The 14,687-nt window shown below is 46.2% G+C and overlaps 2 protein-coding genes across 5 annotated transcripts in view; one reads left to right on the top strand and one right to left on the bottom strand.

The window, feature by feature from the left end:
• The window catches only part of TSPAN4 (tetraspanin 4), a 658,755-nt gene extending 654,340 nt beyond the window's left edge, over positions 1–4,415 (bottom strand). For both annotated transcript variants that reach the window (XM_084632554.1, XM_084632553.1), the window contains exon 1: positions 4,248–4,415. The gene's annotated coding sequence lies outside the window, so the exon portion shown is untranslated. The remainder of the gene's footprint in view (positions 1–4,247) is intronic.
• Positions 4,416–4,488: 73 nt separating this feature from the next.
• Positions 4,489–13,364, top strand: POLR2L (RNA polymerase II, I and III subunit L). Of its 3 annotated transcripts, none has more exons than XM_084632561.1 (3): positions 4,489–4,555; positions 6,690–6,797; positions 12,894–13,364. In XM_084632561.1, exons 2-3 carry the CDS (start codon positions 6,703–6,705, stop codon positions 13,000–13,002), a joined length of 204 nt encoding a protein of 67 aa, XP_084488687.1. In that variant the 5' UTR covers positions 4,489–4,555; positions 6,690–6,702; the 3' UTR covers positions 13,003–13,364. The 3 variants fall into 3 exon arrangements, with proteins under 3 accessions (XP_084488687.1, XP_084488685.1, XP_084488686.1); XM_084632559.1 differs by having other exon boundaries at positions 4,510–4,655; XM_084632560.1 differs by lacking the exon at positions 4,489–4,555 and adding an exon at positions 4,871–4,998.
• Positions 13,365–14,687: the final 1,323 nt, after the last annotated feature.

The following is a 14,687-nucleotide window of genomic DNA, read 5'->3' as shown; positions in this document are numbered from 1 at the left end:
CCACTTACTGAAAGTGGTGGAAGGCCTGGGGAATGGTATAGTGTGAAAACTTCTTGGCGTGTGAGATATAACTACACACTTCTAGGGGCATAGAGAACTCCAATACTTGCAAAAGGAGATATTTTACAAGTAGGACCCAATTCAATTTAGTGCCAAAGAGCATGGGTTGGTATTAGAACGTATAAAATATTTAAGTGTAGAGAAGCTGGAAGCTGGAAATCCCATGGGATGCAGCTATCCACCCAATGAAGTAGCAAGGAATCACCCTAATAAGAATGTGCCAAGGTTCATAAATTACTAACTCTGCTTCTTAAAACACACAAATGGTTTAAACAGCCCATTGTGGCTTGGCAGGAAAATACGCTCAGAACAACAGGATACACAACAGGCAGCATAAAATGTTCTCAGATGTAACAATCTCTGCAGTTCCCAGAACATAACAATCCTTAAATTTCACAGGATCAAAAAAGGACATAAAATCTATTAGACCATTAAGCCACTCACCCAGCCAGGGTAGGTTGTGTACACAGGACAGATCAGATGTTAAAATTAATACCATGTCTAAAGCATAGTAATGTATTCTTGATGAAGATACAAATGAAGAAATGTCTGAGAATTTAGGTCTGAAAGTTGCTGTCAGGTTAAAATTCAGTTTTGTCTTCCTTAAAATTAATAAACACATTTCCACAACTTAACAGCAAAGCCCTGATCTACCTGTAGGGTTACCTCTCTGTCACGAACCCCCAGCTACAGCACCTCCCTTTCTCACTCTCACTTCCTACTTTCTGCCTGCAAATACAAACACTTCACTTCGCAGTTCAGGACTGGGGCTCTACAGAAATTCTCTCGCTGAACAGGTATCAAATCACAATCTCGAAGTTCACCAAAAAAAAAAAAAATCAAAGGAGAAAAATAAATAATGAACACGCACACAGTTCTCATTGGCCTCAGAATCTACAACTCACAGCAGTTCATCTGCCATTGATGCCAAGTCAATTCATTCTGTTCACAGCTAAAGATAATTATTGTTCCTGGGACAGCAAAAATCATAGTCGTTTCGTTGGTGCTTAGAATTGTTTATAAGTGGTTTTATAATCCCAAACCTCATTTGTTATAATGGAAGTATTTGCTCTTCTACAGTTCAAACTGGGTCTGGAGTTTCTGCGCATTGGGTCAATAATCTGTGTTTTCAAAATAAGAGTCATGTAAGATGTATTAACATAAGCTGTGCATTAAGACAATTATTTATATGCCGGGCAGTAATGGCTCCACGCTTTCCTTTGTGTAAGGGGACTGTTGCCCCCTTACTAACATTCAGTGGGAGTGTTTTAGTTGCTAGCTCCCAGTACTCAAAGGGGAAGCGTTGATGGGAAATCAGGACCCTGAGACCGATAGTCCCCAGGAACAATGGGGAGAGGCCAATGCTCCAGGTCAGCCTGAATGACAGGGCGGGCAGGCTCATCAGGGAGTTAGGAGGCCAGGGATGTCCTCCGTGTGAGCTGGAATCGCCTGGGTCAGACAAAGTGGGCAGCAGCCTGCAGAGCAGACCTGTCCTGGGAGCAGAGCTGTAGCAACCAGAGGCAGAGGGGCCAAAGAGGCAGCCCAGGGAGCTGGAGGCAAAGCAGCAGCAGCGCTGAGACAAAGTGGTGGAGCTGGGGCTGGAGCAGTCCGGAGCTGGGTGCGGTGAGCTGGAGAGAGCGAGGGGGATCCTGGGCAGCGGGCCCAGTACAGGGAGACACCTCAGCCAAGAGGCTCTGCAGGCCAGACATGGATCGTAACCCGGACAGGGCAGGGGCGACACTGGGAAGAAGGGTCCTACCACTTAGAGTCTGAGAGCGTGTGGCCACTACCAGAGCAAGTGTCCAACCCACAGCATCCCTGAAGCACAGCCAGGGCCGGAGAAGGAGGCCTGGGACTTACAAGGAACAGACTGTCAATGGCCCTGATGTTCCAGAGACACTGTTTGTGGTGGTCCCTGCCACAGAACGGGTTGATGTGTTTCCTTTAACCTTTCCCATTTTTCCTTATTGTTTTTAAAATTAATTGTTGATTAAATAACTTGCATTTGCTTTAAATTGTATGTAATGGTCAGTGGGTCAGAGAAGTGCCCAGTGCAGAGAGAGTACCCCAGAGTGGGGACACCCTAGCCCCTGTCCTAGGTGACCACAGCAGGGTTGGGGGTTGAGCCCCCCAGGAATCCTGGGCCCAGCCTTGTTGGGGTCACGAGGACTCTGCCAGACAGGAGAGTGGAAGGGGAGTCCTTAAGGGCAGGGAGGCCACTGGGTAAAGGAAGTAGGAGTGAGGACTCAGATCCTTTCGCTAGCCCACTTGGCCCACTTCACCGAGGTAGTGCAGAAGCCAGGAAAGTTCCCCACAATAGCGGGACTATTCCCCTGCTTACAATTGTATCAAATCTCAGATACTTCAGAAAATTACCACTTTAAATAAAGAAAATTAGCATAATGTTAATGTTGTAACAAGTGAACAATAAGAATTGTCCAGAGTCAGACTGATTCTCTATCCTACGATCCTCACCCCCCAAAACAACTAGATGTGCCCCCAAAGCTGGTAGCAGCCACACCTGTTTACATTTTTTAAGCACATACACTTCCTCACATCTTTAACTTAGTCTAATGAAATACCTCTAACAACAACAAAACAATTTAAGATCCATATTTACACATTACCAAAATTCTCTTAGTTTTTGGGGTACGCAATGAGATCATTTGTCACCTTGTTTACAGCAACCCCTCAACTCCTTCTCAGTGGGGCATGACCCTTTCTTTCCCTGCCCTTCTCCCTAGATATTGCAACGCCTTTCTAACAGTGTATGATGGAGCTCTACTGCCTTGGCACAAAGGAAATGAGCCAACACTGGTGAGTAGTGCCAATGTTAAATTGGAACATTCTTGCTTTGGCCACACATTGTCTTTTAAATTTACATTAACAACATGAGTCACATTAACATCTGTCCCTTACAAGGCCATTTTCAAGTTTAATTTGGCTCTAGTTTAGATTATGTAAAAATAAACTCTCTTACCAATCTAAAATAATTAGAACTCCCCCCATTTTGTTTTAATTTCAATGAAATCAGTTGTTTTAAACCAGTGAACATGCCCCTGCTGTATGAGAAATTCACCACTGAGACCAGGGAAGTGAAACTGACAATAAACAAAAGTAAAACAAACCACAGTGATTTTCTTCACACAAGTGGAGAGAAGTGTAAAAACTAAACAAAGAATGACAAGTAACTTGGATTTTTTTAAATGATTTCTCTTTTAAAACTTGTATGTGCTATTAGTCACAGATAAATATATTTGCTTGCAAACAATAATTGATGTCTGTTTTTAAATTGGCAGAGTATGTGACCTTTTTTGTGCAAATACCTCCACAATTGTTTGCAGGCAACCAAATTCAGAAACTTCACATTTAATAGAAAAATTATTAAAATGCATAGCAGTACATCCGAATTCCCTTCCTGCAAAGGTATGGTGCCTTGGGGCGCACCTCCATTGACCTTTGAGATGGTTACTTCAGCGTGAGAGATTTGTATTGGTACAGAGTAAGTTTTTTGTACATCAAGTATCAGCTCTCTCAGGTCTCACTCACTTGGATAGAGACTCCCTCCCTTTCGAATCAAAAGCACTATATTAACCAAGTATTAGACAGCACTGTGAAATCAGATCGGATTAATTTCCAAGGGCAGTTTCTGTGTGGGTATCTTTTAAGTCTCTCCACGTTCGGATACGGGATTTTGCACTCTGGGGTGTTTTTTTGTTTGTTTGTTTGCTTGTTTCTAAATCTCAGCTGGCCATTACGGCTTCCAAGCAGCCTTGGGGGCATGTCCTTGCAAACCACTACGGGAGATCTAGGGGCATTTCTTGCATTGCAAAAAAGGAATCCACAACTAGCGGTGCCCAGAACAGAAACCACCCGTGCCCTGCCCTACCTCACCCCCCCCCCCGCCAAACAACAGTAGGTGGTGAATGCCCTCAAGCAACCGAGAGAAGCCCCTCTTCAGCTCTGCCTCTCCCCCCTGCTCCCCCCGCAGCAAGCACAACTTGTTGGTGCTGAGCTGCAGCCACCAGTTGCACTTTCCACTCATGCACAAACCCAAGCACTAACTGGGGTGGGAGATGAGGGGGGGGGGGAGTGAAATCGGACTTCTTTTAAATCCCGTTAGTAAAGCCCAAGCAACAAGTGTCTGCAGAGAGCGCCTGGGAATCATTAGGAGTGAAGAGAGGTACCTGACACTGCACCGCCACTGCAGCTGCCTCCAGCCTCTGAGCTCTGCTGCTCCAGCTGCTGCTGCTGGGCGCTCTACGCTCCCAGAGCACCAGCTGTCACTCAGCGCACGCGAATCGCGAACCCACCCTGAACGAGGCCTTCTTGAGCCAACCGAGACGCCGTCGGTTTGGGATGTACCATCCTGAAGCCCGGGGTGGGGCTGAATTATTTATTTCCCCGCGCGCGCGCGCGCGCTAGGCCGTAAATTGCTATCATCACCGGTTGCATTGCGCCTTGTGTCTGCTCCCCTCCCCCCCCGCCAAATCAGGTATAGTGGTATCACCCACGGAGAGGGGCAACTGCCGTTGGAGCAGCGGTAGCGGCGCGTGGGGGGTGAAGCTACCGGGCGCGGTGCAGGCCCTGCTGAGGTAACGGGAACCAGTGACTCGGGCGGGAGGGGGGGCTGTGGGCGAGTGAGAGCCCCAACGGGCCCCTGCCCCGACCCGGGTCCCTCTTTCAGTCACCGCCGCCTTCCCAGCAGCGGTTCCCCTGCTCGGAGCCCCCGCCTCTTCCTTGGAGACACCCACCGGGGTCTCTCCCCGCCCCGGCGTCGCGCGACCCGTAGCCGCCCCCCCCCCCCGGCTTCCCGCGCGCAGTTCGCCCAGTGCTTGGCCAGGGAGCCCCGAGCCCCCCCCTGCAGCGAGCGCGCCCGGCGCGCGCCGTCCCAGCAGGCGGGGCGGGGAGCCGGTCCTGGGCCAGCGCATCGGCGTGGTGAGTGTGAGGCGGGGCCCGGCCCCCGTGCGCGGCCGGGGCGGGGGCCCAGGCGCTGTCCCGAAGCGGCGCGGAGCTGAAGGGCCCGGGGGTCCCGCGGAATCCGAGAAGATCAGGGTTGGGAGCGACCCTCCGAGTGCAACCCCTCCGCTCAAAGCGGGAGCAGCCCCACCTAAATCATTCGAGCTAAGCCGGGCCCTAAAAACCTCTCAGGATGGAGATTCCCCCACCTCCCTAGGTAACCCATACCTGGGCTTCACCCCCCGCCCAGTGAAATAGCGTCTCCCCCCGTCGCTGCAGCCCGGGCCCCCACAGTGAACCACCTTGTCTCTGAGCAAACCAGCCCCCCAGCAGCTGCCTCCCGCCCTTGGGTCTAACACGGCTGCAGCGCCGAGCTGCTGTTCGGTGGCACTTGATCCACTCAGCTGCTGCGCCTGCGCCCCCCCCCCTTTTTTTTTTTTTAATTTCTAATCCAAGGTATGTCGAGCAAGGCTCCCTAGCTGCCACCGGTGTAAACTGCTCAAACGAGTACGGCTGTGTCTACAATGCCACTTTCAGCGCTAAAACTTTAGACGTTCAGGGGTGTGAAAAAACACACCCCTGAGCAACAAAGGTCTTAGTGCTGAAAAGCGGCAGTAAAGACAGCGCTTTATCCTGGCGATAAAACTACCACTGCTCGTTAGGGGTGGGGCGGTTTTATCACCGGGAGAGCTCTCCCGCAGCGATAAAGCTCGTCTACACTGCCCACGTCACAGCGCTTCAGTGGCCGCGCTGTAACGTGGGTAGCATAGACATACCCTACGCTGCCCATGTCACAGCATTGCTATGGCCACACTGTAACATGGGCATTGTAGATGTACCCTAAAGGGCCCCACACAGGCTCTTTAGGCGCCCCACAGTGTCTCCTACATGGCTCTTTTTAGCAAGTTTACCATCCCGCTGCCAGAGCCTTTCCTCTCCTGCAATAGGAATATGTTCCAGCAGCAGGGAAGCTGCCAGAGCCTTTCACTGCGCTGTGTACGTACGTACATACATACATAACACAAAAAGAAAAGGAGTACTTGTGGCACCTTAGAGATTAACCAATTTATTTGAGCATAAGCTTTCGTGAGCTACAGCTCACTTCATCGGATCCGATGAAGTGAGCTGTAGCTCACGAAAGCTTATGCTCAAATAAATTGGTTAGTCTCTAAGGTGCCACAAGTACTCCCTTTCTTTTTGCGAATACAGACTAACACGGCTGTTACTCTGAAACCTGTCATACATACCACAGTGAGGAATGGGGATACAGCCTGCTTTTCACAGCAGTGCGGAGCTAGATGTGTAATGCCTGTACTCTGCACGCAGTGGTAAGTGCAGACATAGCCTCAGGGGGGTTGTGTTAAAACTGCTTGTGGACTGAAACTTCTAAGCAACAAAACATAAGTGTCTGAACTGAAAGGCTAATGTACAGCTGCTCTATACTAATAATAAGTTAATCAATCCAGTAGTATCATTAAAATAAACAAAAGGAGAATGTTTATACTTGGGTGGTGGAGCTGACCCTTCCAGCTGTGGTGCAGTCCTGGAGTTCCCACCTCCCTTTTGCCCTATGTGAAGAACTTCCATTGTGATATTTTATAGATGCATCAAATGCATTCCGACATGTAAACGCAAGCAGCAAGCACGTTATTTGGTTAATGTTTTGACAGTTACTGCAAGAAAATGATTATCCCAGTCAGATGCTTCACCTGCGGCAAAATAGTTGGAAATAAGTGGGAGGCATATCTTGGCCTTCTGCAAGCAGAGTACACAGAAGGGTAAGTATTTCTTTATGCTCCTTGGCCCTGATCTTGCAAAGACTTAGCCAGACCTGGTCTATGCTACAGAGGTAGATTGATGTAAGACATCTTACATTGACCTAACTCTGTCTTTGTCTACACTACAATGGTGCTCCCGCGGATGTAAATTGCCCACTACATCGACTTAATAACGCCACCTTCATGAGAGATGTAGTGCTTAGGTCAATGAAGTTAGGGTAGCCCAGTGTCTATATAGACACTGGAGACCCGGCCCCATCACAGACAGTCGGCCACCAGGTTCACAGCTCTTCCCGTGCCCCCAGCACTGTCAGCAGGGCATTGGACTCAATGGGAACTGGAGAAGAAATGTGAAATAGCAGCCATGAAACTGATAAAAATGTCAGTTCGCTTCTGGTAAGCTCCCTGCTGTGAAATTGATCCCCACCCTGGGCACACAATGCCCCTTGCTCCAGCTGTCAGTGCCCCACAATGCCCCACTGCAGTCGGAGTAAGCGCTCCCGGTGAGGATGTGCACCACTGGCAGAAGGAGGGTAGCGTGGACACCAAGAGCCGATTTAATTGCTGCGGTGGCTGTAGGTTGTCCTAATTTTGTAGTGTAGACAGGTCCTCTGTGTTCATGCTTTGACTTCGCTGGGGCAGTGCCTTAAGTATGTGCGTAAATATTCACAGGCCCTCGTTTGCCACTTGACTGCTTTCGCTGCCTGTTAAGTTTCCCGCAGGGGTATAGGAGTTTTCACCAGCCCTACCCCCTACGTCTTGTCTGTAAACTGAGCAAGGGCACCCACCACTTGATTTTTCAGGGGTACTGGGCATTCACATCTCTTATTGAAGCCAGTAAGTGTTCAGCAACTTAGAAAAACTACCCTTTCTGTCCAGCGCTTTTTCTAATAGCTGAAGGGGGGAGACTTCACCACAAAGCCTGCACCACTGTTCCTTCAGCTATAGAGGCAGAAAAAAGCCGTTATATCACCTCGCCAAAGGGATGATCGGAGGCTTGAGTAAAGACCCAAACAATCTCAGGCTGTCTGACGTAAGTTATGCCAACATAAGCTGTAGTGTATTCAGGGTGTGAATAAACCAACCCCCGAGCGACATAAATTATACCGACATAAGCATTGGTGTGGACAGCGCTATGTCAGCGGGAGAGCTTCTCCTGCCGACACAGCTACTGCCACTCACGGGGGTAGGAGTAGTTAAGCCACTGGAAGAGCTCTCTCTCATTGGCGTAGAGCGGCTACATTTACAGCCACTAGCGCCCCTGTGTACTTGCTAGTGTAGCCATGCCCTTAGATGAACACTGTAGGGGTGAAAAATAAACTGAATTCAACTTTGCCAGCAGTTTGTTACATCAGGACTGCAACTGGAAAATACATGAAAGAGGAGGGGATTATAAGTGGAGGCCAAGATTGTCAAAAGTAGCTAGTAATTTTGGGTACCTACCCACTTGAGCTGTGTGCCAGAGCACGTAATTTCTGAAAGTCAAGTCCCTTTTAAGGTGTCTCAGGTTGGGCACCCAAATTTGCTAGTCATCTAGGAGAGATGACTGAGGGGTTTTTGGGAGTATGTTCTATCCTTCAGATGAAATGATTAATCACATAATTGTCCCTCAATATTTGGTTGATAACCAAAACACTACTCCACATTTAGCATAGTCTACTTGGAGCTGCCCAAGAACTAGAATTATCCTGTAACTTGGAAATTTCTCTCAAGTCACACTATAAATCTCAGTTATGCACCAGACAGATCCTAAGTGTCTGCTTGAACATTAGGAAGCATAACACTGTGCGTTGAAATAAGCTTTCCTTTCATAAGTCATTTAAAAGTAAATCACAAAATCATTTGTAATTTTTTTACCAACTGTTATGTACAATTGGCAGATCAGAAAAAAATAATGTATTGTGCATTTGACAATTCATTATGTATTGCTACTTCCAGTGTTTATTCTGCAGTCAGTTTCCCTTTAAGGCAATTTATAACAAATCCAGCTTTCTATGAGGTTTGGGGCTTAAGACTCCCAGCTTTACCAGACAGACTATGAAGCCGAGATTAGTTTTAAAAAAAACAAAACTAAAATCTTCCCTTGCCTAGCTTTAAACACACGGGGATTCATAATCCACCCCTTTATTCTCTTCAGAGCTTTTTGCCAAGGTTGTAGAAAAGACTTATCTCACAACTGAGATTTTATTTCTCATTTGTCAGTTGTGTTAGATGAATGTGCAGTGAGACCCAGTCACTACTTTTCCTAAATCCCATTGCTGTCCTGGAGTGCGTACTTGTAAGTGCCCTTCCAGAAAGATCACACCAATGGATGTTGTTGAGCTCAGATACTGCAGGTCCAAGAAGGAAATTATGGCAATTTGTGCTGTAGCTTCATCGTATAGAGTTAATTATAGCTTATAGTAACAATACAGAGCAGGGTTCTAAGAATTTTTTTTGTAATGCTCATTTTAATAGCTATTTATCATGGCTGTTTTCAGTGGCAGCTTGCTAACGACCATTCAGTTCCTAGATAGGGTATTTGTTTTTTCAGTCTTTAGTTTAAGTAACTCTACTTAGAGGAATGCCAAAGCCATGAACTATTTGTGGCAGAAATGTACATTTGAGACTTGATAAGATTGTTTTGACATATTGTGGACCTGGTTCTGAGCTCACTAGTGTAAATCGGGAGCAATTCAACTTTGTGAAGTTACACCATTGTAATATCAGAAGCAAGGCTTCTGGCACTAAAACTTGGGCTACAGCTACACAAGAGAGCTTACAGTGGCACAGCTGCACTGATGCAACTTAACTACTCCAGCCCTCATGAGTGGTGGTAGCAGCTTTCTTGCTGCCATAGTGCTTTCCACACCGGCGCTTATGTCACTCAGGGGAGTGGTTTATTCACACCCCTGAGCAACATAAGTTATGCTGACATAAGCTGTAGCATAAACATAGCTTTAGAGTTACAAAGAAGCTCAAATGATAAATGCAGCCTGAAATAGAGCATGCCCTAGGCGCGCACATTGATTTTTTTTTTTGTACCATTTCGGTGTATGGATTCCTGTATCCCCTAAGGTGAGGAGAGTTTCTGCAAGCTCTTCTCTACTGTGCCATGAGCAATGAAACTGCATACAATTTTAGGTAATGGTGTGCAGCCTTCTGACAATCGTCTGGGCAGATAAATGTCAGATGCAACGGAAATCACTTATTGTAACTTAAGAAATGAGTGAGGAAAATGGAACAATGTGTAGTGCAGGGGTGGGCAAACTACAGCCCGGGGGCCACATCCAATCCTCCAACTTGTTTAATCTGGTCCTCGAGCTCCCGCTGGGGAGTGGGGTCTGGGGCTTGCCCTACTCCTACGCTCCAGCTGGGGCAGCGGGGTTGGAGGCCGCTCTGAGCGCATGTGCCGAGGCTCCCGGAAGCAGCAGCATGTCCTCCCTCCAGCTCCTATGTTTAGGGGTAGCCAGGGGGCTCCGCGCGCTGCCTCGCCCCAAGTGCCACCCCCACGGCTCCCATTGGCCAGGAACTTCAGCTAATGGGAGCTGCAGGGGCGACGCCTGCAGATGGGGCAGCGTGCAGAACCACCTGGCCACACCTCTGCATAGGAGCCGGAGAGTGGACATGCTGCTGCTTCCAAGAGCTGCTTGAGGTAAGTGCCACCCGGAGCCTGTACCCCTGACCCCCTCCCATGCCCCAACTCCCTGCCCCAGTCCTGATCCCTCTTCTGCACTCCAACCCCCTGCCCCAGCCTGGAGCCCCCTCCCACATCCTGAACTCCTCATTTCTGGCCCAACCCCAGAGCCCACACCCCCAGCCAGAGGCCTCACCCCCTCCTGCACCCCAACCCCAATTTCGTGAGCATTCATGGCCCACCATACAATTTCCATACCCTTTGGCCAAAAAGTTTGCCCACCCCTGGTGTAGTGGCAGAAACTGCGGTGTCTCACTAAAAAAATGTTTTCCTTCCTTGTAAGCACAGGTTTGTGGAAGGTTGAAGAAGAGAGGGAAACATCTAAGGAACTGGTGCTTCTGAGTACTGATTTAGCTGAAACTATACAGTGTATACTATTTCTAAACTTGTAGCTCATTCTTGTATTCTGCAGCTCTGACTGTCAGAACAGTATGACTTGAGAGGTCAGAATTTTCCAAAGTAACTGTTACTTGTCAGACTTAAACTCTTCCCATTTGAAAAGTGTTCTGCTTTGTAAAAGTATGAAGATGCAGTGTGATGCGTTAGTCATAAAAACCACACTTCCTGTGCCCTTATCACAAAAATATGCATTTACTATAACAACTGTCTCATGTACTACTTGAAGAGTAACTTCTGCACATACTTGTTTTGCACTGGAAAACATACTTGCTGTTGAAGCCCCCCTCTTTAAAACCTTAAAATAAATTGAATAAAGTACTAGCAAAAACCGTAGGAGCAATCCTAAGCCAACAGGTGGAAGGACTAGCTGACTTAATTTCTGGAACTTATGATTCTGAGAACATTGTTTAGTCCTTATCACATCCACCCAAACAGTTGACCAAGATCCAGTTAATGTAAAAGCTTCCTGGACTTTGTTCAGTGATTACAAAGAGTTCATGAACAGCAGCTCTTCCCATTCAATCCCATATACAGTGTCACAGTTTTGTTTTAAGTTCATTTTGGGAATCAAATACTGGATTATTACAGCACTGAATAATGCAAGTCTAAAGATTACTAGGATTCAGTCCATATATTTTGAGGATAAACCAGTTTTGAAGAAAACTGAACTACATTTATTTATAATCCATGGGTTGGGGCTACAATGTTCAGATGCTACTCTACATCCACTGGGAGATGTGTACAGTGAGTGAGGGTAGAATATGGTTCAGGTAGTGACCAAACTTGTAATTACATTTAGCATCACTTAAGAGTAGGTAAAAGGTGGAAAATAATACAGGGCACTTTTAAGTGTGTGTATTGTTTGAGCCATTTGCCTTATTACCCAATTCACACATGCAATTGCATATGCTTAAATTATTAGAAAATCTGGTTCAACTAAAGCATCCCATTTATGAACAGAGGTAGTTCACATTTGTGACCCATTAAAAGATAGCTTCAGACTTGTCTATGCTTCTTTTCAGGTAACTTTTGGCCTTCATCTTTGCAATAGGAGTGCCTCATATTTTAATGTATTGACCCTTAAACATCTCAGAGGTGGGCAAGCATTATCCCCAGTTTTACAGATAGAAAACTGGCAGATTCTTTGAGCTGGAAAACTAATCTACATCTTTCAAGTGCCTTAACCACACACTTGTCCTTTCTTCCACTGTAACAGTAGCAGGGTTCCTAGTTAGTATAGATGTGACCAGACTATATCCAAGTAACTGGCTTAAAATCCTGGACAGTTTGACTTATCACAGTAGTGGGGATGCTGTTACAGTACAAGGTTCAAAACAGCATCCTGTTACCAGGCTGTCATCTCTGGTCATCCGGATTTTTAAACCGGAGTAGGTCCCCCTCTATGGTACCAGTTGCAACAATGGTGAAACCAAGTCCCCTTTCTCAGTTATAATAATGTAAATGGGGCCTAAACAGGCTGCATGGGCTTAGTTAAAAGTCATGTTCACAACCATGAAGTCTAAAAACAGGTTTCCTAGCTGGATAAACTTGCATTCAGCTTACTTGTCATGGGTTGAGTTTGACATTGTCTTTCATAGTGGAGAGAATCCTTCGGAACTATACATAGAGCTTTTGGATTTCCAAAAGCAGTTAATTGTGTCCTATGGGAATTAGGCAGAGTCAGATTTACCACCTGTAAGAACAAGGTGGAAATATCAATGTCAGTTTGATTCTGTATTTAACTTTAGTTCCACAGAAAGAGTGGGACCCCCTTGTTGATTTAATCTGACAGGAAGAGCAGGCTTCAGCTACATATCCTGCTCAGCAACAACACTGGAAAAGAACATTAACAGAAATAAAGATACCCATCCAGGACCGAGCAGGGGTTCTTAAAAGCTGCCGACTACCCCTATATTTCTCTTGTCACTCTAGTTTAAAGTCTCAAGTATGTTGCTTACGACCATTTTCAATGCTACTGTTCTAAGGAATGCTTTTTCACTGTGTCATTTGTTCATTGTCAGGGATGCCCTGGACGCCCTAGGATTGAAGAGATACTGTTGCCGTCGCATGCTGCTAGCCCATGTGGATCTGATTGAGAAGCTCTTGAATTATGCCCCTCTGGAGAAATAAGCAGTGGGTGGAAGGTTTCATACTGCAGCCATATGGGCCAAAAAGGCACCACTAGCAAGCCTCCAACTGTACTGTTCAGGAGTTAGACAGATGCAAGCCATTCATACACCAGCCAATGAAGGATTTCACTTTCCAGCCACAGTACTGCCCCAGCCACTGATCTCTTCCAAGGAAGCATTTGAAAGATGAAATCCACTTACAGTCCAGTATTGGAATTTAATTAAAATGCGGACGGAAGATTTTTTTGCAGCAGCCTGACAGTCAAGTAGGCAGTTTTCCTTCCCTCTTTTCTTTCCTTCAGTACTTTTAAGAAATTTTCACCCAGTAACAGTATTTAATAAAGTTTTTTTTTATGAAATGTAGCCAAGTTGTTTCATGATTATTACAGATTTGTATTGTCCCCTTTCTCTCCCCAATCCAATTTCAGTTGCTGGATAGGGTTTTAGTGTCCACTAAACTTGAAATTCCTTATTCCTGGTGTTAAAGTTAAAAGACCAGTCAATACTGAAAAGAAATTGTTCCTTCTCTTGAACAGTTGTCTACACTAGTGTACAGGGAAGAGGCTGGGTCTGAAGTTCTGAGTTCCAACATAGTATCTACTTTCCTTACTATGTAAGAAGAGAGGTCATTTTGTAAGAGCAGATATTCCTCTTCATGGTCAGTGATAGTAGGGGGTATTTCCTACCTCAGGGAATGAAGCAGATGACTTTTGCTAGAACTTAGTTTAGAACATTGACTGTGGAAAAAGCAAAGGGAGCAGCGATTATAGCCCTGGTCCTGTACACACTTACATGCTTAACTTGTGAGCTGTCCCTCTAAAGCCAATTAACAATTTAAGTGAAGTTGAGCATGCATGTTAGTATTGGCAGGACAGAGGTCTATAGCCTTGATCCTGCAAGATGCTGAGCACCCTCCACCTGATTCAGCAAAGCACATAGTCAGGCGCTCAACTTAAGAGTACGTGAGCAGTTCTATTGAAGTCAATGGGACTATTCACATCTTAATGTAACATATGTACTTAACTGCTTTCCTGGCTCAGAGCCAGAATATTCAACAGCTTGCAGGACTGAACACTAGGTCCTCAGCAGTTACTCTCACATAAATCTTGGCTATTAGAGTGTGTGTTAGGTAAGACTCTTTCCACCACAAGTCTGGAGGATAGTCACCCCTTAACTTCTGGGTGCTGTTAGAAGAGACATCAATTTAGTCTTATAGCTAAAGGAAGGACTATACTTCTCTCACTGCACCTTTCCCAACATGTGGTACCTGTATCTCTACTGGCTGAAAGAGTTAGTTTCCACATGCAATTCCCCTCCTCACCACCCACAAAGAGTAAGAGGCACAGGTCCTGCACTGTGTACATGCCCAGAACTCTCCCCTTGAGAATGCAGCTTCAGCCTACATGCAAATTTTAGACATAATTCGTAGCCACAGTGTTGCTAGAAGATAAACTGGAGCAGATTATACAATAATTCTCTAATTTGGAGACCATATTCCTTGGCAACATTCACTTTCTTGGCACATAGAGCTCAGCTGCTGAGCAAGTAGTAACTGGATTTTTTTCCCCATAAAGAAAACTGCAAAGTTGGGTTAAACAAAATCTGGTTTCTAGATGAGTGCTGTTTAATAACTAGGACTATTACTGGGCACAACTGCTTCTCTATACAGTGGTCCAGTTTTGCCAC

The sequence above is a fragment of the Lepidochelys olivacea genome, assembly GCF_965140295.1.
Source record: "Lepidochelys olivacea isolate rLepOli2 genome assembly, chromosome: 6".
NCBI lineage: Eukaryota > Metazoa > Chordata > Testudines > Cheloniidae > Lepidochelys > Lepidochelys olivacea.
This window is presented reverse-complemented; position numbering and strand designations above follow the sequence as displayed.